This window comes from Ambystoma mexicanum, chromosome 5p, assembly GCF_040938575.1.
Source record: "Ambystoma mexicanum isolate Mex_15411 chromosome 5p, UKY_AmexF1_1, whole genome shotgun sequence".
NCBI lineage: Eukaryota > Metazoa > Chordata > Amphibia > Caudata > Ambystomatidae > Ambystoma > Ambystoma mexicanum.
Genome location: NC_090930.1, coordinates 856,561,568 through 856,582,263, shown reverse-complemented (window position 1 = coordinate 856,582,263; position 20,696 = coordinate 856,561,568). Strand labels below are relative to the sequence as shown.

The 20,696-nt window shown below is 42.2% G+C and overlaps 1 protein-coding gene across 1 annotated transcript in view; it reads right to left on the bottom strand.

The window, feature by feature from the left end:
* The window catches only part of LOC138481718 (mediator of RNA polymerase II transcription subunit 1-like), a 1,164,040-nt gene that overhangs the window by 687,980 nt on the left and 455,364 nt on the right, over positions 1–20,696 (bottom strand). Inside the window, exon 8 of the mRNA XM_069613834.1 lies at positions 18,939–19,013. Within this exon, the coding sequence (XP_069469935.1) occupies positions 18,939–19,013 (75 nt within the window). The remainder of the gene's footprint in view (positions 1–18,938; positions 19,014–20,696) is intronic.

Below are 20,696 nucleotides of genomic sequence, written 5' to 3'. Positions count from 1 at the left end.
CAGAGGACAAAAGAATACAGGTACAAAATATTACTTCGTCCATCGCTCTGCCGAGCAAACATAGCTCATAAACCTCTCTGCTCAAGTCAGTAGAGCAGCAGAGACAGGAAACAATGCAAGATTGATACATTTTGGTTTGTCTTGAATGTCTTTATCATTCTGTTATTTTAAATAAACAAACTATATGATCTATTGGAACTCTAGACGACATTCTCACATATTTAGTCCCCATGTAATTCCTATAACTCATACAGATGATATTTTTGTACAGGAGACTTGGTTAACTAATCCACTGTTGGATGGCTACTTTATATTTTATTTACCTGATGTAAAGGGTGTATATGTGTAGCCTGTACAGGGGCCGTGTGCCTGTCATAAGACCATTTCTGAATATGAAATGTGTTTTGAGAATTGTCCCGCTATGACCAAAGCATCTTTGCTAGTTTGAAACGTGGAGTGCTACTTGAAATCGTTAGTGGATCCAAATGTTAACAATTCTGGGAGAATGGTCTACAGGAATCATTGTTTCGACAATATTGTTGTAGATAAGAAAAAGGAACTGTCGAAATTTGAAAATACTGTGGAAAGATACTAATCTATTTTCTTATAGACATCAGAAAATTGTTGAAACAAGCATACAAGAACTAGATCAAATCCTATAAACAGTCTATATCTTAAGGATGCAGCAGTAATGTGAAAAGCATTGATTTCTTCCTGGATGAAATGCTTCTGGGCAGATCATTAATCGATCAGAAGCACTCCAAATTTCCTCACAAGCGAGTGCACTATCTGACCAAGTTTGGAAGGATAATTTTTCTAGGTTGTATGATCCTGTATCCATGCACAAAGCAGCTTTTAACCATTAAACTAAAGTTAAGTGATCACTTATTTTTGATGAAGTTTAGATCTACTCCCTCATCTTGAGAGCTAAAGCATCCCATGCCCCAACTCCTCATGGGATTCGGATGACGGATCTCAAATATGATCAACACTCGATAAGTCTAAATGTTTTGTACTATCTTTATTACAACAGCAATGCTGCGAGTCCCGCTGTCCATTATATTTAGCACAGAATTTTAGATCTGATGTTTTAGAATTGTAGTAATATATATTTCTGTCTATATGCATGTTAATTGGATGTTCTGTTTTATGATTGATGTTTTATTGTCAAAGGATTATTTGAATTGAAACACTAAATACAAAACTAATTTGAGAGGTTTAAGCTTCATGCTTGCACTATGAATCTCTGAACCAGTGTTCCAGACCAGTCTCAACTGTGAAATTCGATTAGCTTTAATCCTTGCGTTTAATTGAAAAGGGAAAAATATATTCAGTTGGTTCCCCAATAGTAGCTCTAAACGCTTAGCCACACATTCAGTCAAATTCACAGTCAAATTCAATTGTAGGGGATTAAGTTGCATTATAGTGTAATGTAGTGACCTGTACCACTTAGTCTTAAATTGTTCTAATTCAAGATAGTTTTGGAAAGGATTAGTACCGTCATGCTCTGACCAACGTTAGCCCGTTTGCTTTTTTTTTTTTTTTTTTTTTTTTTTTTTTTTAAGAGGGTGGCCCCTCAAGAAATCTTTAAATGCATTCCACCAAGACGACATTGTCCTTAGTGGGTTCTACATCATTACTAGCAGAAAATGTATGCACTTGCCTATTTCCTGAAGGATAATTGGAGCTTGAAGTACCCGCAGCAACATTTTGCATGACTTTGGCTTCCTCTCACCGTTCCCTCCTCTGTATCTCAGCTAACAGGTGCATGGTTTTAGAAACTGATGCAACCTTTTTCAGTAATCCATCGGTCCCATTTGAGCCTGCCAAAAACCAATAGGTGATCTATAAAAGCACACCGCCACAGACATTTTAATAGAAAGAATAGACCCTAGTTGTAGAATGGTTTTCTTTCAAAATATCCTGGAGCCCTATGTCAGAAAACTCGAAAAATGTACTTGGATATTTGGTTGCATGCTCACCTCGGTCCTCGGATTGGTAAAAAGTTTGTCAGTGTACATAGAGAGATTCCCTTTGAGTATTATGAGGCCAGTGGCTGTTGCTTGCAGTGTAGTTTACACATCTCTAAAGAACGAGTTTTGGATTTCATTTGGGCCATGTACTGTAGAAATCAGCAAGTGTCCATGGACTATTTAGTATAAATGTATTGCCTTTCGCCGTCTGTGATCTTATCCACTAGAACAACTGGGTAGCTTTACCACTAGTATACCAATCAATCTTCTTTTCCTTGTATGTAGCAAAATCAACTTGGACATCCTTACAGGACTCTACAGATTTCAGACTTCATTAAATTTTTTGGGCACAGGCCACATCCACCCTTTGATCCAAGGCATGCAAGCAGGTGAATCATCCTGTGAAGCAAATTCAGGTCTCTTACATTAAAGGATAAAATCATGAATGACTACTAGTAATAGGATATAGCATAATAATTGCATCGATTCAGAGAACCTTGCTGAATATTATTTAAATTTAACACACAACAATGACACTCCTTTACCCATCTCTAATCTTTGAGAAACACTCATACCCAAAATGATGTGAGGATTGTGATGATGCAAAGGAATTAATAGACAATTGCGCCACTCCCAAAATGATTGAGATCTTGCTTATACTGATTTACAAATTACAACTGGCGGTGCTCAGAGAATGGCCATATTGGAAATCTGAGAGATCAGACAGCTACACAGTAGTACAGGTACTAGACTCACAACTGCACCAACCTTGCCAAGGAAAGCTAATGAGAGACGAAAGCCGTTCAGCCCTGAAGTGTCATTGACTGCCAATTTGATTTTAGGGCAGAGAATTTCCTGGCCGTTTCTCTCTGGTTGATCTTCTGGATTGTGTTTCCTTAGCATCTGGGAGTGCCTGGTACTACAACCCCATTTTCAGGTGTTTCTACTCCCAAGATGTTAACTGCCTCCTGCAATCTTGTGGCTGTTTTGATGCGTCAAGTAAAGACTTTAATCAAATGGAAATGTCCATTGGTACCAGATGTTACACTTGTTTATATGTCTAGTGGTCATACAGTGGAAACCCCACATGCCCAGGTGAGTTGTTTTGGTGATGCACTGCATTCTCATTTGATCACAGATGCCTGCCAGGACACCTAAATATATGTAGAAGCAGGTATGTCAAAGAGGGCTTAAGAATATCTATACCCCAAAAGGTGGTTCAAGCATTTTCATTTTCAACAAGTAAAAAACATGATTTTTATTCTGGTCAGGGTGTAGGTAGGGTCTACTAATGGGCTTCCCTCAACCTCGAGTGGGCTCCCTCCACCCTAACCCAGGTGTCCCTAAACCCCAGGTTTTCCCACTAGCGATCAGTTACACTTATCTAAATGCTAACTAGCGGTGGGCGCCTAAAGGAAAAAAAGACTTCACTATCTGGCTCCATCTGGGATTATTCTAAGTGTACCCTAACCTAAGACTGCCCAGGCTTGTTAAATAGTAAATTATGTTTTTTTTCTTGTTTTGTAACAGACAACCTGGTCAATTCTTTCATCCATGTGCTCTCCCCCCCCTCCCCCATCTCTCCCCCCCTCTCCCCCCCTCTCCCCCCCTCCTCTCCTCTCCCCCCCTCTCTCCCCCCTCTCCCTCCCCCCTCTCCCACTCTCCTTTCCCTGATCTCACTATTCCTTCCACCTCACCCTTTACTCACTTATTCACCTTCTCTCATACCTTCCTCTTATGTTTTTAAGATGTGGTCTATAATCTTTTTAAGAGCATTCTTGCCCATGCTTGAGTGGAAGTACAGTTTAAACATGTACATATGCATGGAACCGCAAGAAGCACAGAAATTGTGAGGCTTGCTTATGCTTAGTAGTAAAATAGATTGCGGCAAGCACCACCTGTACATATCTACCTCAAAAGGAGCACCTTATATAAGTAGTAACCGAAAGTGTGGAGTCACAAACAAAGTACTTGTGCGCTATTTATCACTACTACATCCGTGAAGTACAATATCAATCTAAAGGGTGTTAGCAGCAGTCCAATACCCACCAACCAATCCACATAGGCTGGCGTTAAATTAACAGTAGTATATTGAGAGGGGTAGGATTGCGCTTCACATCATTAAACTACAAAAAATCAACAATCTGAGTACAGTGTTTTAATGAAGATATTTTGAAGAACAGCCGACACGTGTTTCGACACTTGGGTCGTTTTCAAGGCACACAAAACTACAAATCATCGGTTCAATGACGATATCAGGACAAATGGTATATATGATTCTCACTCGATTTATCGAGTAAGTAATTATCTCTTTGTGAGTATCTGCTTCTTGCACACCGTGATACCGCAGTTTCTCACTAACTTTGGTCATCTTTCAGGCTATATAATTTTGCCGGCCAATTTGGCATCCTGTACTTTGTTCTCTTTCACTCGCAATATGTCCTAAGTGACGGGAACCACTCAGCATTTTCAATCGGATATCGTCATTGAACCGATGATTTGTAGTTTTGTGTGCCTTGAAAACGACCCAAGTGTCGAAACACGTGTCGGCTGTTCTTCAAAATATCTTCATTAAAACACTGTACTCAGATTGTTGATTTTTTGTAGTTTAATGATGTGAAGCGCAATCCTACCCCTCTCAATATACTAACCTTATATAAGTATACTTCCACTACGCACAAGAGCAGAATCAACCAAAGGTTACTAAAGGTCTCAAGAAGAGAGCTTTGCAGCGAACAAATCGAGAATTAAAGACGGAGAGAAACTCAGACGAAGGCAAATCGTGCCAAGGAGCCAAGGTCGTATCGGCTTAAATAGACCAACAGTGGATACAATTTATGAAAAGAAGAACAGAGTATCCTGTTCAGAAAGGTCAAGATAAGCCACAAATGGCAGATCGCTGGCAGAATTAAATCAAATACACAAATTGCATGAAGAATAAGAATTTCACGGTGTCAGAATCACGTGACCAGACGAGCGAGAAGGGATGAAACTGTCACCTACGCATTGACTTGTGCAATGCACAGATGTCTTACCTTTTCCAGACCAAGAAGCAGTCTCGAGGCCAACCACAAAGAAATAATTGATACATGACCACTGAGGTGATGAGTGATTGTTGCAATAATTGGAGGGAAGCTGGGGCTGCAGACGAACTGACGGCACCTGGCAGGCTATTCTGCACGCTGCTAAGCAAGTGGAAAAGCATGAGTGGGGTTGTTGCCAACCCAATCATAGTGGACCAAGTAATCTAGGGTCCTATAGTTAGTAGAACCAATGAGACGTCATACTTTTAGTGACGTTTACACTAGCCATTTTGAAGGTAGGGCTTAGATGCCCCACCTGACAGTGTTTATCCAATCCCCACTCCCCGTTACCATATACAGATATAGTACCTATATTAAAGTTACCTTCCTAGAACCAATAGAGTTGCATGCTAGATTTTAAGAGTTACACGTCAGTGATGACAAGTTTTTGGTATAAATGATGTGTTTATTCTGAAATTAATTGGAGTTGAAGCGAGAAGGAAGATTGAGAGATTGATAATATTCATGAACTCCCTGTTTTTTTGTACTCGTCATTAAACGGACTCCCTTTGCCAAACCTTCAAGTTGTCATTATTGATTTGATGCAAGAGTATTAATCTGCATCCCCATCCATCTCAAGGGTGCTGCTGCTCATCTTGAAGTGCTGTTGGGAAGCCTCTAGCTCTATGGGCTGGCTGGGGTCCCACTGCACACTTGGTAGCAGAGGATGGTTATCGTTTAGATAAGACACCCATTGGCCATCGACATAAGTAACTCTAGGTCCTCAGCAATATCACAAGTCCTTTGCCATCTGGCAAAGTAGACCGAGAAGCTCCTTGTAGATAGTGGATAGGCTAAGTGAAAACCCTGCAGATTGAGGTCTGAAGGAACCCGTGCTTTCCCCCACAAACCCCTTCCCACTTATACGAGCAGCAAGGAGAGGTGGCAACAAAGGCGGTGATCCCGAGCATCAAGAGAGGAACAAAATGCGAACGGTGAGTGAAAAAAGACTAAATACTTTGGAAAAAAGCTGCATGCCTTAGAACAAGTAAGGGAAGGTAACGGAGGGAGATGGGATCTAGAGACGATACCGGGAGGATACCTGAGCCAGAGAGAGGATCCTGGGAGGATACCCGAGCTAGAGAATAAGCCCAGATACCTATGCTTTAATATAGCGCTATAAGAAGCCTGCATTCAAAGTCCTGAAAAAATAGGACACTATAGGTGACCAAAACGATTAAAAAGATGTTTTGAAAGGGATGGGCTTACATGTACATTCCATGTCGGAATAGTGATAGGGGCATGAGATTCATGTAGCCGGCCGGAGTATGTCTAGTTTGTCGCGTCCGTCTTGTGTTTTTCTTTTTTCTCCGACGTCACGCGGTAAGAACATTTTTGGGGAAATAGCATGAAAATTGTGCGTTTGTATAGTCAGGATGTTGCAGGACATGACTTGATGGGTGTTTGAAAAAATAAAAAGAATTGTTTTTGTGAAAAAACAGGATTGGAGCTTGCGACAATAGGTGCGGGCTCATATTGCTGATTGTATTTGAGAAACGTAAAACAAAGTGTTAAAGGAGGAGAAAAACAGATTTAAGCATGGACGACGTTACACCGTTAGTACACTTGTGCAAACAGTTGCCAAAACATGCACCTAAGCTGAAAAAGTACAGTGCAGAATGGGTTAAAGGAACCGCCCACAAAATGTTTATGCCATGGCCCAAGGGCGCATCGCTATCCAAAACGGTCCTGCAACACATGACGACATATTTGCATGCCACATACACTGGCAAAAAGTTAGACAAACGCCTAGCTAGTTTAGAACTTTGGAAGATGTACCAAGAGGAGAAGGAGGAGCCACCATTAGATTGGATACTTAACATATGCACAGAGGGGGTGAAACGCCTTCTGCACCACCCGCCCCGTCTGAAATGAAAAGTGAAGCCAGCAAAGATGAAGGATTACACACGTTGAGGGAGCTTAAAGCAGCCACGGGATATAGCAACCCAGCATATGAGTCACCTACGCAAAGTAGTGACGAAAACCCAGAGAAGGATAGAGACAGAGATACCACCTGCCGAGGGACAAGGAGAGGTGCGAGAAAGAAGAACAACAAGTTACTTTCTTACCTGGTAACGTTCTTTCGATGGGATGGTCCGACGACGTATTCCATATCCATGACATGTAAGCAGCACAGCAGTGGTAATTACATGTCATAGATATGGAATACGTCGGAGGACCCAATCCCCTCGAAAAGGAGACCAGGCACAAGCAAGTACATCTCAAGATACAGATAGAGAGGAAAATAGATGGAAAGGAGATGAGGACAGAACTGATGAGATGGCATTCACACAGAACGAATGGATGGGGGTCAAATTCTATTGTACCTCGATGGTAAAAGCATTGAGAATATGAGGCAAAAGGTAGAGCCAGACGATTCAAAAAGGAAAGAGAAGGAAAAGGAAAAAGGATTGAGAGATGAAAGAATCAGGAAAAAAGACAGACGAGAGCAGTTGTAACGCGAAGAGCAAGAAAGGAAACGCAATCATAAGCAGAGAACAGCTAATGATCAGAACAGGCAAGAACAAAGAACAACAAAAAATATGTGAAAAGAGAATAAAGAGACAAAGGAATGAGGAAATACAAAGGGAAAATGAACATAGAGATGCAAAGCAACAGGAAGAAGATAGGGTCAGAGAGGAAGCGTAGAGAGTTTGATGACATAGAACGTAAGCAAAGACAGAGCACGAGATCTTGAATATCTGGAGGTTAAAAAACCTGATCCAGTAGTAGACTGGGAAGACATAGAAGAATTCTTTCCTGAGTATGATTCAGTACCAGGCACGTCTAGGGCAAATGTGGAAGATGACTTCGACACCAGAAGCATCAGAGAGACGATCGATAGAATATATGATGAAATGGGGCTAGTACAAGTAACCCAAGGAAAAAGATGACGAGCGTCTGGAGAGCACTCAGTTGTATGATACTAAGTACGCCTTTCGAAGTAGCAGAAATCAAGAGCTGTCCCTAGATAGGTTGACGCTAAATTCGAACGAGGAAGATGAGGAGTTGCACGAGTTGGGCACAGACAATATCACACACAGAAAGAGAGGAATATGAGGACAAAGAAGATGAGAGGAAACTTGAAATACGCTTCTCTGGGGTAAAAGGAATAAGATGGTCATATACTAGTGGATCTGCACCTAAGGTATCAGAGTCAGCCACATAAACAGACCGACATGAAGGAGTATCTTATGGTCAGAGGCGGGTGTCTCCACCACCCTATGTGAGGGGACTAAGGACATTTCAAGGTAGATGATGCAGGAATATTACCCCTGCAGTGGATAGGAAAATGATGAGAACAAAAAGAGTGCCATGTGTTACAATTCCAGTTACTCGAAAAGGGAGGAACGAGGCCACAGTGTATACCTTGGCCACACATGGATCGAGAAAATCTGAAAAATAAGCTTCCAATGTTAACATCGGGAGCTGGAAAATTGATACATGAGTTAGAAAAAATGACAGGAGGGAACACGTTAGCTATCGGGGATATTAAGGGTCTTTTAATCGCCATACTTGGTGATAGAGCTGACGATATGTGGACACGTACAGGTTAGCATGGCGTGGCTACAGTTAATACTGCGCATGATGGGGCGTCGTTTAATCATTGCAGAGCCGCGGTATGGAAAGCATTACGATTGCTATACCCGGACACTTCAGACATGGGAGCCATAATGACATGTAAAATGAAGGCGTCAGAGGATCCTTTGCTTTACATTCAGAATTTCCAAGACGCATGGGTGCTGGAAACTCGCGAATCTTGGGGGAAATCCATACCTGTGTTTTACTATATATTATGCCATGGGCTGCCAGATCAGGTACAAAAGCAGCTCAAGAAATTCGTAGGAATCGAGGCCAAACCATGGTCTGAAATACAGTTGACCATAGAACACTATTGCAGGCTGCTGCAAGAGAAAAATCGCAAAAAAGAGGCTGTACGAAAAGCTGAAGAGGCAAAGTTAGTGCAGAAAAAAATGTCAAAATATGCCATTGAAGGGGCAATGATAACTACACAGACGGATCAAACATGCAACAGGCCAATAATCAAAGGCCGGGTGATCAAGGCAATAACGGGTTTTACCGAAGGGGAAGAGGCTTTCGAGGAAGAGAATGGCAGAGTAATCAGGGAGGGTTCCAGAGTAATCAGGGAGGTTTTCAAAACATGCAAAGCGGCAATCAGGATATGTCAAATGGGCAAATCAGACCACCGCCAATATGTTGGACGTGTGGAATGACAGGGCATCTAGCACGCACATGCAGAAGTGAAGGCATGATGCAAAACGACCAAGGAACAAGAATGGGGATACTGAATCCACCTGTATTTTTACAGCAGGGTGGAAATGGAGTTGCACAAAATCACACGGTGCAGCTGCAAGCGCTGGGAACACAGCAAAGGTTGCAACCTAAGAATATGACACATTTTCTGCAAGGACAGTCAACAGTCACCTATTCAACTATCCGTATAACAAATACAGGACAGGTACTGAATTCTGGAATGAGAAATAACACTGGTGATGGAGGAAGTCATTCCTCAGCATGGGACAAAGTTACATATGGATTAGGACAGCTCACTGGGACACCTGATGTGTTCTATCCTATCAGTGACACCAAACCCTCACGAGCAACCAAGGGTAGAAGTCATTATAGGGGATACAAATTATTCCTTCTTAGTTGACACAGGTGCAACACGCTCGTGTATACGCGAAGGCAAGTTTTCCTTGTCCAGCATTGCCATAAATACTCAGGGCTTCACAGGAGCAACAAGTTGTGTTCCTTTTACAAACAAACTTCCAATTTCTATAGGAGAATGTGACATGAACGTGCCACTACTGTATTCACGCCAGACCCAGTAAATATATTGGGCGAGACCTAATGACAAAGTTAAACATGACAATCTCGTTCACGGAAAAGGGCATAGTATGTTCAACTGCAGGAATGCATTATTTGAACGTATGCGAAATGATTTAGAGTATACACAGGACAAACAGCTATAAGAGCTGTTCCATTGGAACCAGAAATATTCACTTATGAGTGCGTATACTAATAGCAGGGCTACCAGGCCTTGCAGACAAAACCATGAGAACACCCGATGAGTTCTAGTCAGGCCAAGAATACCTATGCATGAGGAGAAGGCACAAGTGTTTCCCTTGGCAATACACACAGCTACAGTATGATCGATGGTTGTGATGACGAAGGCAGACAATGGTGTGTAGTGATCGCCATTGAGGAAGGATACAGATTGACTGACAATCTGTTTGAAGAAGAAACGGGTATAGATGAAACATTAGTTGAGGTTAATCTCATTTATTGGGTGAAAATGATCAAAAGAGAGGTGCCCCAGAGAATGATGCTGGCACAAAGCCGTTCTGAATATTTTGATGACGACATGGCAAAGGTGCCTGTCTCAGTATGGACTACAGGCCCTTATGACGTAGGCTTGTTGAAAGGAGTCGGAGAAGTGAGGATTAAATTGAAACCAGAAGCAATTATACCAAAGGCACGACAGTATCCCATGTCTAGGGAAGCAGATGAAGGGATTTGCAAGACAATTTCTGCTATGATGGAGCAGGGTATTTTGGTGAGGTCAGAGTCGTCATGCAATACCGCAGTGTACCCTATCAAAAAATCAAAGGGAGAGTCTTGTTGTTTAATCCAGGATTTAAGGCCAATAAATTATATTGTAGAGGCCGAGTTCCTTCTAGTCCCTAACCCGTCCACAATCCGATGTAATATACCTGTTGAGGCAAAATATTTTACGGTGAGTGACTTGAAAAATGGGAACAGCAACGGCAGCCATGTAAAGATCTTTTTACCGAAGAAGCTGCTTGAATGTCTACCTAAATGCTCAAGTTTACCAAAAGAGAGGCATCGATGGAACACCAATGAGAGATGATGATGATGGCGTCCTTTTCAATTCATTTAAAAATTGTGACCATTCACCTTCTGATACCCTGACCTGCCTTACATTGGAGAAAAGAGTATTCCACGTACCATTTCCTCCCAACTTCCGTTCAAAGAGCATTTACTAAAACTTGAAACCTGAAAAAAGAAAATACATTTTGTGGAAAGAGAATATTTTGCTTTATCATCCATTTGCTTCGCTATTCTGACAAAAGTATTCTATGGAAAAGCCTGTTGCATCTTTCCAAGTAATCATTTTGACATCTTGGAAAGAATACTTTGTGGAAGAAACAGTTGCTTTGGTTTTGAACAAGTGTTTTATGGAAGGGACATTAACTGTCTATTTGAGGGACATGTTGGATGAAAGACATTTTCCATTGAACTGAATAGAATATTGTTGGAACAAACCTATTTCACAAATTAGTTGAAAAGAACACTTGGGTGATTGCACCAACCTATTGAAACTCTGCGCCCATGTGTATAAGGTTTATTCTTCGTATGGATATTTCAGCCTTACGGATGGACAGAGGTCAAGACCCCACTTCTGAACTCGAAACACAAAACACAAACACGCTCTCCGAAATGATTCTGCGCCACACTTTAGAAGAATTCAATATAGATGACTGTTTATTTAAACATACAGTCATGAGTGTACATCGCACTTTGCCCTTTGATGACACGTGTTTCAGCAAAAAACGAATGGCCTTTTTCAGATCAGGGCTTTGCAAAAACAAATCTTAATCAATCGCAAAATTAACCACATATTTCCAATATTGAAAATAATGATATAATTAATGAATGTCACATTTAATAACTGTAGACAGAGAAAAGAGAAGGACCGGGAATGAAGAAGGATTTGTAGGGGTAAGAAAAAAATTGAAAAAACACAGTGGTAATGATTGCAACCATGTTTTTGAATCTAATCGACAACATGAAAAAATGTAATCTGCTTAGCCTACTCAGACCGGAAGTACCAAAACCCCTAAAACACTTGTATGTGCGTACAAAAGCTAGTGCCCCATGTTGGCGTTGAATAAGCCCTTGGGTTTGTTCTCTCAAATTGAGGCTGCTCTGTATTTGGATTTCAGCCGCTTTAGGTCCTCAGTCAGGTGTCATTACTCAGATTTGTCCATCGCAGATCGTTTCTTTGGGGCCCTCGGTTGCCTCCTCTCCCTAGGCAGACCTTCTCCCACCTGATCAACTTCCCGGTCATGTGGCAGACTACGGGCCGTTTGACTTTTCCCAATCCATTCTTCAGCCTCTAATGCCGAGACTATGTCATACTGTTGGCCCTAAAATGTAAAGAGGCGCTTACAGAGGTGGCCCCATCCATACTTAATCTGCCTATCTCAAAACCACGCGCCGACCATGGTCAGTGTTGTTCTCTTGGCCAGCTTTGTGTATGAGAGGTCTTGAAAAAGCAGCAACGTGGCCCCCCCTGAACGACACTGAACATCCTTGCTGATTTCCTGTCTTTTGGTTTGGAAGAAGTGGACTCACGTATTAGACCCTTCTTTTTTTGGAATGCATTGTATACACTATACGTTCTGTCCAAAATTATGGCAACGTCTTGTGGGGACTTCATGATCTGGCAAAAGAGGAACTGTACGTATTACTCCAAGTCCTGGTCTCAGAGCTGTGTCGGTATTCCTATCAGACAGTGTTCTGACAAGAATGGTTCACTGCGTCTTCCTGTCTGACAATAAGGTGTTTCACTTGTTCTTCAAGGTCTGACTTGTTTCGTAGTAACTGACTTTTCTTTAGCCTGCCCACACAGGGCTGTTTCAATGTCATCCAATCGCCTCTCCGTGGACAGGATATGTTTGTCCAGCTCTGTTATGGATTTCTCCAGACCCACTGCACTATTCATTACGTCCTCTTTAAGGTCCTCTCTCGGTTCCCTCACAAGGTTAGAATGTCTATCGCTAAATCCTCTTTTCCAGCGAGTTGACCGCGTGCACCTGCACTTTCACACTGTGTGGCTGCTTTGTGGCTGTGGCTTGAACCTGCACGAGTGCCTTCATATCACAATCTTTGGGCTTTTTGGTGACTTTTGACATGTCCCAATCACGATTATCCAGAGAAGCCGCACTGGTGGCTGTGCAGCAGCTTCCTGTCAGAGTGTGCCACCACTTTGCAGATCTGTTGCCAACAATCCCGTCACATCTCCACTCTTCTGTGCCACTGAGAAGCCCACCATTGCTATGTCTGGGGCCTGGTTTCTTCAGAGTCATACAGAGGCCAGACCACCCTCCACTAGTCCCTCCAGCATCTTTCGCCAGCACTTGCCCTCGGTCTCCATTTCCCGGATGAGCCCAACTTGGTCCTCCATGTCCACCACACTCATCCTCCGTTCCCCACTCATCCCCTGGAACTTGATGCCTTGACCTGCCCAACACTTGCCCGGTCCCACCCTTGGGTGTACCCTACTCCTGAACTTTTCCCTCTACCCACTCCCCCTTGCACTTACCACCTTGTCATGCACCATAGGATTGTCACAAGGCCAATATAACCGTTTTTGTTCTACTTTTTGATTTGCATGCCCATGCCCCTGCCCCAGCCCCCAATCATGTCTTGTGGCGCCTGGAGACACCTGTGTATAGGCGCCATACAAATGTCCAGTAAATAAATACAATACACATACAGTCCTATTACAAGCGAGCCTTCACCAGCGCATCCCGCTGTCATTGGCATGGGAATTCCAATGGAGATCACCACTGTATAGTCTTCTAGTCTCTTCAATTAGCGTCCCCCACAGAAGCGACTGGCCAATGGCTCCACCATGCAAAATTCATTTTTTCAGACCTCCAGCAAGGTCAGCAATCGGGTGAGAAGTGTGGCTGCCTCTCTGTCCCCTTCTCAGTGTGCTGTCCACTTTGGGCACCTCCACAATACTCCCATCTTCCTCCGAGCTGCTGCACCCCTTCTCCCCAAGGGATCACCCGATCCATGACCAGATCTATAACCAGATCCTCTACCGTAACTTTTGGGGACGAGGACTGCCTCTGGAGCACTGTTGCACCTTCCTCAGTTCACACTATGGCCTCAGGGTATTTCATAACTCCATTGCAGGGCTGCTCTGTTCACCCACTCTGCCGGCGCCATCTTGTTACTCGTTCTCTCCATCAATCCAGTTCCCCAATCGCCTCCACCACCAGTTAATCTGGAAAACAGCAATGACATTTGGTTGTGCGGGGGTTCACACCCCTGCTACCTCCATTTCCGCACTTGCCCTGCCCCCCACTGTTCTAACAGGGTTTAGGAGTACAGTGGGCTTAGATCTGCTCAGAGCTCATGGAGAGCAGGTCTTCATGCTCCACCACTCGGCCACGGCTAGCCATATAGTGCTTCTTAACCTGCGTCACAACACTGATATTAGTCATTTTCATGGTACACTTTCCCGACCTCAGTAAAAAAAAAATGTGACCATTCCAGAACTTGAATAGGTTATCTGCAGTGTAAGCACAGAGTGAAGGAACTAACCCCTAACATAAGGCCTCATTAGGAGTTTGGCAGTAAATAGTAAATCTGCCGACTTACCACCAAAACCATTTGCACTATCGGCATTCAGTTGTGTGGCATTACCATGGGGTAACGAGTGGTGGCATGGCAGTGTAAATCCCGATTTTTGGAATCCATCGAATTCCATGGGGAATTTTGATGGATTTACTGTCAGCGCCAATTCCGTGCATTAAGTAGTCTAACGACCATCGGCCTTAAAGTGAAGGTTTTAAATCCAGCATTATGCTTCAAGCAAATCCTCCACTTCAAGGTCTGTGGGATATATTGACCCACTCAACAGCAGTGCCCCACACCACTAAGCTGCATTTGCGCAGAAACAACCCCAAAAGGGTTGCGCTGGCTCCTGTGAGCGCCATGACTAAAACTGCGTTTGGCAACAACAGAAATGGCTGCACCGTCCTGCCAAGCACACATAGGGCAGGATGGAACCAGGGGCCACATTGAAGGAGATTGCCAGTGACATAAATAAAAGGAAGAACGTGGAAAAAGCAGCGTTGCTTTGCTGCAAAAGCCAAAATCTCCATTGAAAAGAAACCCTTTTTCACCTTTAAAAAAGAAATGCTGCTGTGATGCTAATTCCTCCTGTTCCTTAATGCTACCAATTTAAAAGCCCTGCCATGCCCAGGATATCGCATTGTGGCTCACCAAAACCAAGCATGATTTCTGAATGACAGGCCCAGTCAAACCAACTCTGAGAGAAATCAATAAGCAACTTCACTTTTACTTGCACGGGAATACGCGTTTATTTCTTTATAAAAAGTATCCCAAAGCTCAGCAGTTCAAAGAGACTAGCTCTCTGAGCCAGGTCAGTTTCAAGATATCTGTGCCCCAGAAAGACTGTTGCATTCAAGAAAATAACTATGGGTGCAAGGCAATATTAGGAAGGCAGATGGGGCTGCCAAACCAAATGTAAAGAAAGAAATGCTAGCAGTTTTCAACTTGTGTAAAAAAAAAAATGGGCTTTTGCAAAACTGAAGGAGGAAAATGCCCATTTAAAAAGTAAACTGTTAAAGGAAAGCCTAGCACTACCTAGCAATGTGAAGGGGTTTGTGGTTGGTGATAATACACAGATAGGCTATTTTTTTATTCCACAGGTTTGTTTTAATTCAAGACTCAAAATAAGAAAATAAAGATTAAAAAACACATGGGCTGAGTTTGCAAGCTCCCCAAAAAACCAGTTATTCAAGTGCCAGCACTGAAACATCCCCCTAGGAAGGGAGACACACCATAAACGTCCAGGACACAAAAGTGATAATTGGCAGCTTGAAAAACTTTGAATAGGCCAGGACAAAGAAAGTTCACACGCTCGTCAGACATTCGTCTGTGTTCCGGGCTGGGACAATAGAAGTCCTGGGACACTAACCTGTCAAGTGGAAGGGGCAATACAACCTTCAATTAAGCTGAGAAACCCCCACCTGGCTTTGAAGGAAATGACAGTTGGCAGCAGTTGAAGTTGAAGAAAAAAAGAAAAAAAAATTACCCAGGGACAAAAGGAGCGGCCATTTGTTCACAAAGACTATTTCAGGAATAAACTTCAAAGACTCCCATCTCTGCAGCAAGACTTTGAAAAATTGTAAAAATGTTGCAGTTTAAAAGTGATTTTTTGTGCTTTCTTTTGAGACGTGACAGAACTCATTGACACCTTGGGGAAAGAAAGGGAAAACTATTGAGGATAAATAGATGTTGTACATACATCCCTTGGGAGAATGCGCATCTGTGTATAAAGTTAGGAAATTTTAGGCTGAATCTTTCATGCTCAAAATTACCAAAACGTATCAGAAGGGCAAAACAAGGTCCCACAGACTGGAGGATTGGACGGATATGTGCTCCACAAAATATGTAACCTGTGTATATAATTTGCCAAGAGATTGCAATGGTGTAAATGTACGTTTTTGGCAAAATCGGATTTTAAGTAAAGTAAATGTGGGAGTTTTTGGACATTGTAAAACTCACCGCATAAATCGGACCTCATTCTCTTGGAAATCCAACCAGTTGAGAGCAAGGCGGAGATTAGCACCCCTGTCCAATCCAAGTAGTTTAAGGGTGTGCTTAGTTAACCCTGCCTAGCCTATACTTTGATGATGTCATTACGCACTATAAATAAGGGTCCCTCACAAGACTCTACACACTCTTCCTGATTTCCTGCGCTGCGTTCCTGTTTCATCTATCCAAATTCCAGATCGCAACTACAAGGCCAAAACATTGCTGACCCTACTCCAGAGCCCACTACAAAACCCAAGCATTGCTGATCCTGCTCCAGCAAGGCCTCAAATTCTGAAAACCATTAAAATTCCCAAATAACCAAAGGGGAAAACTGTGGTGTTTTTGGGAAGCATCCTGATCCCACTAAATGCCTGCTTGCTGCAATTCTGCCATCCAGCTAACATGTAGTATCCAGTGACCAGAGCTGCCAGTCCAGAAGTGCTAACCGGCGACCAGAAGTTCCCAACTGTTTTGCCAGGTGCCCTGCCGTGTAGTGACCGAACCGTTGACGGTCCAAAAATCCTAAACTAAAGGGGACTGTGAGTATCAATAGAAACCCATAGAAATCCATAGTACACCTTGACTTGCTTTGTCTGATCCCAATATTTAAGCCACCCTATTCTGACCCAGATATCTTGTTAAAACTGTCACAATCATTCTTGCAACCCTGTCCTTGATTTCTAGTGCTAGCGCCATCTCTTTAGTAATTTTGTCTTGTGAAATCCTAAGCTATTAATCCTATTGCGAGTGATCGGACTGGTTCCGCCAGGGTGGGCACAGGGGCAGGGGGTTGAGCTCGCGAATCAACCCTGGATCTTACTGTGTCCCTCTTTGGTGGCCTACCCTGAATATTATAGGGTAGAGTAAAACTATTCTTGTCACAAATTATTTAATTTCCTTTTTTGCACCTTCATTTACTCAAAGTGCACATTCTTAGATCTTGCATAACTCATTTACCAGCTAGAGACAGACTTACTTTCCATAGTGTACCTGTGATCTATAGCTATTCCAATATTTAACCCGTTTTTCAAAGATACCTGTTTTTGTAAATTTACACAGAAAACGGAAATATTTGCAGTTTCCAACGTGTCATTTTGATTGCAAATCGTTTTAAATCTTCCATTCATTTTCAAACTGTACGCTTTTGCTAATCCATTGCTTGTGACTGTTAGTACCCTTACATTGTTGCTATAGTGAAGAACTGCATTTGTTTCAAGGTTTTCTCACCCATTCATTATTTTATTCATCCATTTCAGAGTGTCCTTTTTAACATTCCAAGGGTTTCAAATCCGTTTTTCCCTCTTATTTGGGGAGGGAGGGTCGGATTTGAATTCCGTTCAGCTTCTTATTCCTGATCACCTGCTGATTCCTTATACCCATTCAGAATTGATTTGTGGGTTGAGGGAACTTTGCAGGGGGAAATTCTAACGTGGGTGCTATCTGTCTTAAATCAAAAGTGCTTCTATTCTGCTGTGCTGTCTATATGCGCCATTAAAAAGTCAAACCCAGTGAATTGCTCACATTCTCCTTTGTAACTACCACTCCATTGGTGGTTGCTGCCCTATATTAAAAGTGTGTGATTTCTTTTGAATTTTAAATAAATAAATATTGCCTTTGACCAACCAGCCTGGTTCATGGTCCATTGTGACCTGGGGTATTTGAAAAGGCGGTGTGATATGAATGGTGTATCATCCCCAAAATTGAATCCACATAAATAAGGAGAAAAGCACCTCAGTTAGGTGCTACATACTAGGCCGAGACTACGGTGTGCGTTTCGCCTGATTGAAATACTTAAACCAAACTCGAAATTCAGCAGTGCAATAAAAGCAGTAGTAATTCAGCCACTGCTAAAAATGTAGCGGTAACGGCATTACTACCACTTTACCATACCGCCAAACTCATAATGTGGCCCATAGTGAACTATGTGTCCTCCAAATTAACATAAACTGTGCAGATTTACTGATGACTGCAGATGGAGATGCTGCATTAATACTTGCGTGTCCTTTGGTTTGGCTAATTTGAGATTGTAATTGTTCAATCGCTGTAGCGGAAGCCCTTAGCTTGAGGGTGAAGGCGGGCCGTAGGGGCGGTGTTAACATGCAGGGAGCAGCCCTAAACCAGCAAGAGGTCAGCCTTAGAGCCTTTGATGCTGCTGGCAAACCTGCCGAATGCCCAATCTGTTAAATGACCAGTCCACCCCTGCATAGTAGTCCTGTGCAAGATAAACACAACATTCCTCCTATACGAAATATAAAATAAACATGGTCCGCACCGTTAGGACTGCCTCACTTCGTACATGATGTGCAATCAATGGATGTCAGCAATAAGATGTAGGTGTTTTTCCATTTTCAGGGTGTGCTAACAGCAGTTCCAAAAGCAATCTAATAGTACATGGATCATGTAAATAACAATTTAAAAGAAAACAACGTTCAAAGAAAGTACATACATCAAAAAGCAGTAGTAATTATAAATTTACCCGTCGAGCATGGCTATTCCCATAAGGTCCTTCTCAAGGGTCTGCAGTGCTATATGTACCTTGGCTTTCACCTCACTAGAAAATGCAAGAAGAAAAAAAGCATTTTGAAAGACGTGACTGCACAAACAAAATACCTTAAAGAATAACATTGAAAACAAGCCCAGAGTAAAAATAACGCATTGAAGATGAAGTAAATATGGAGAAACCAGTTTTAACACATGGCTTGTATTCTAAAACCAATGGCACCAGTTCTAGATGAAAATAACACTTTCAAAACGCATAATTAAAAGAATTCACCATTCGAAAATGCAGGGATCTTATATCACAGGATGGCGATCGAGTAAAGGTCTTAGTTTACTCGGCTTGAAAAAAGAGGAGAACAATTCAAAGGAAGTGAAGAGCCTATCTTGACAAATGTGAGAAAACTGGCAATAAGGGGGAGAAGGTTGTGGGGTATCAGAGCTTCACCCACATTTTCACAGTAAAACTATACATGCCAACATTCTGTGATCAAAAATCTGTAGTAATCTTAAAGTTTCAAAAATAGCAATTAGCATAATGATGACATCACAGTAAATGTCCCATCAACTTGCCCCGATGAAATGACAGGACATGACATCACAGGAAATGTCACGTGAACTTTGACCGTATGACATCAGAGAAATGACCTCACTTGACATATGGCCTTTAAGAGATCACAGGAACGGACTTTCCTGGTGTGGTCTATCCCATATCCTCCGACCCATCATGATAAAGAAATTTACCAAATGAGTGACCTGTGCATACTGTGACCAGTTTCTTCTTCACCAACACAGATTTTCCTCTTCAACCATACCAATAACAATGTATTTCACCATTAACTTTGGATTTTTAGAAGTAGATACATCCTGGTTAACAATGTATCAGATTTGGGAACTTGTACTACTTCTTTAAGAATAAACAATTTTCCTAATTGTTCTTAAAAAACAATTCAGTAGCTAAATGCAATAATTTTTTAAATAGCAAACTGTACCTTCGGTTCAAAGAGATTTTCTTTTGTAGAGGCCTAACAAAGCCTACATTTTTAACAAAAGACAAGTATAAGTGGTGTAAGAAAACCTGATGTTATTTTTAAATAAATAAGCACCAGAAAATTAGGGCCAAAATATGATCAAACAGGTAATACAGGATTTGAAATTGAGGGGAGCTGGAAGCTATCTAGCTCCTGCTTGTAACCTAGAAGAGCATGGCTAGCTTGACACCAACAGTTGCCAGGAGCTACATTTGACTTGCACCCAACTGATGCCGAACAAGCACACCCATGTGAATTTAACTCTGTGCATTTGGGACAATCTATAAATAAACATTATGGCACATCTATATGACATTTAAAGCATAAGGGGGGTCATAAATAATGGACAAAATGATATGTTTGCATCTTTTGTTGAAGCTAGATTTGCACAACGATATTCACTAGCTCCTTGTTGCCCAGTGTTAGCTCCTGGTCATTGTTGAATGCTGGATACCCAGGAGCTGCTTTTATCTCCTGCTTCTCCAATCTTAATTTCGAGCCCTGAAATATTTATTGAGTATTAGAGTAGAGTCCATACAGGCCGTACTAAGTGGGAATTCTATACATGTTGGAATCTTTGAATGAGAGTAGGGGATAGGAGCAGGGACACAAAGCAGAGGCAGTTTCCTACACAGTCAGTTAGACCTCACAAGATACAGATACACTGTCAGGGGGTCTGTGACAGGTGAATTAGAGGGTAACATAAC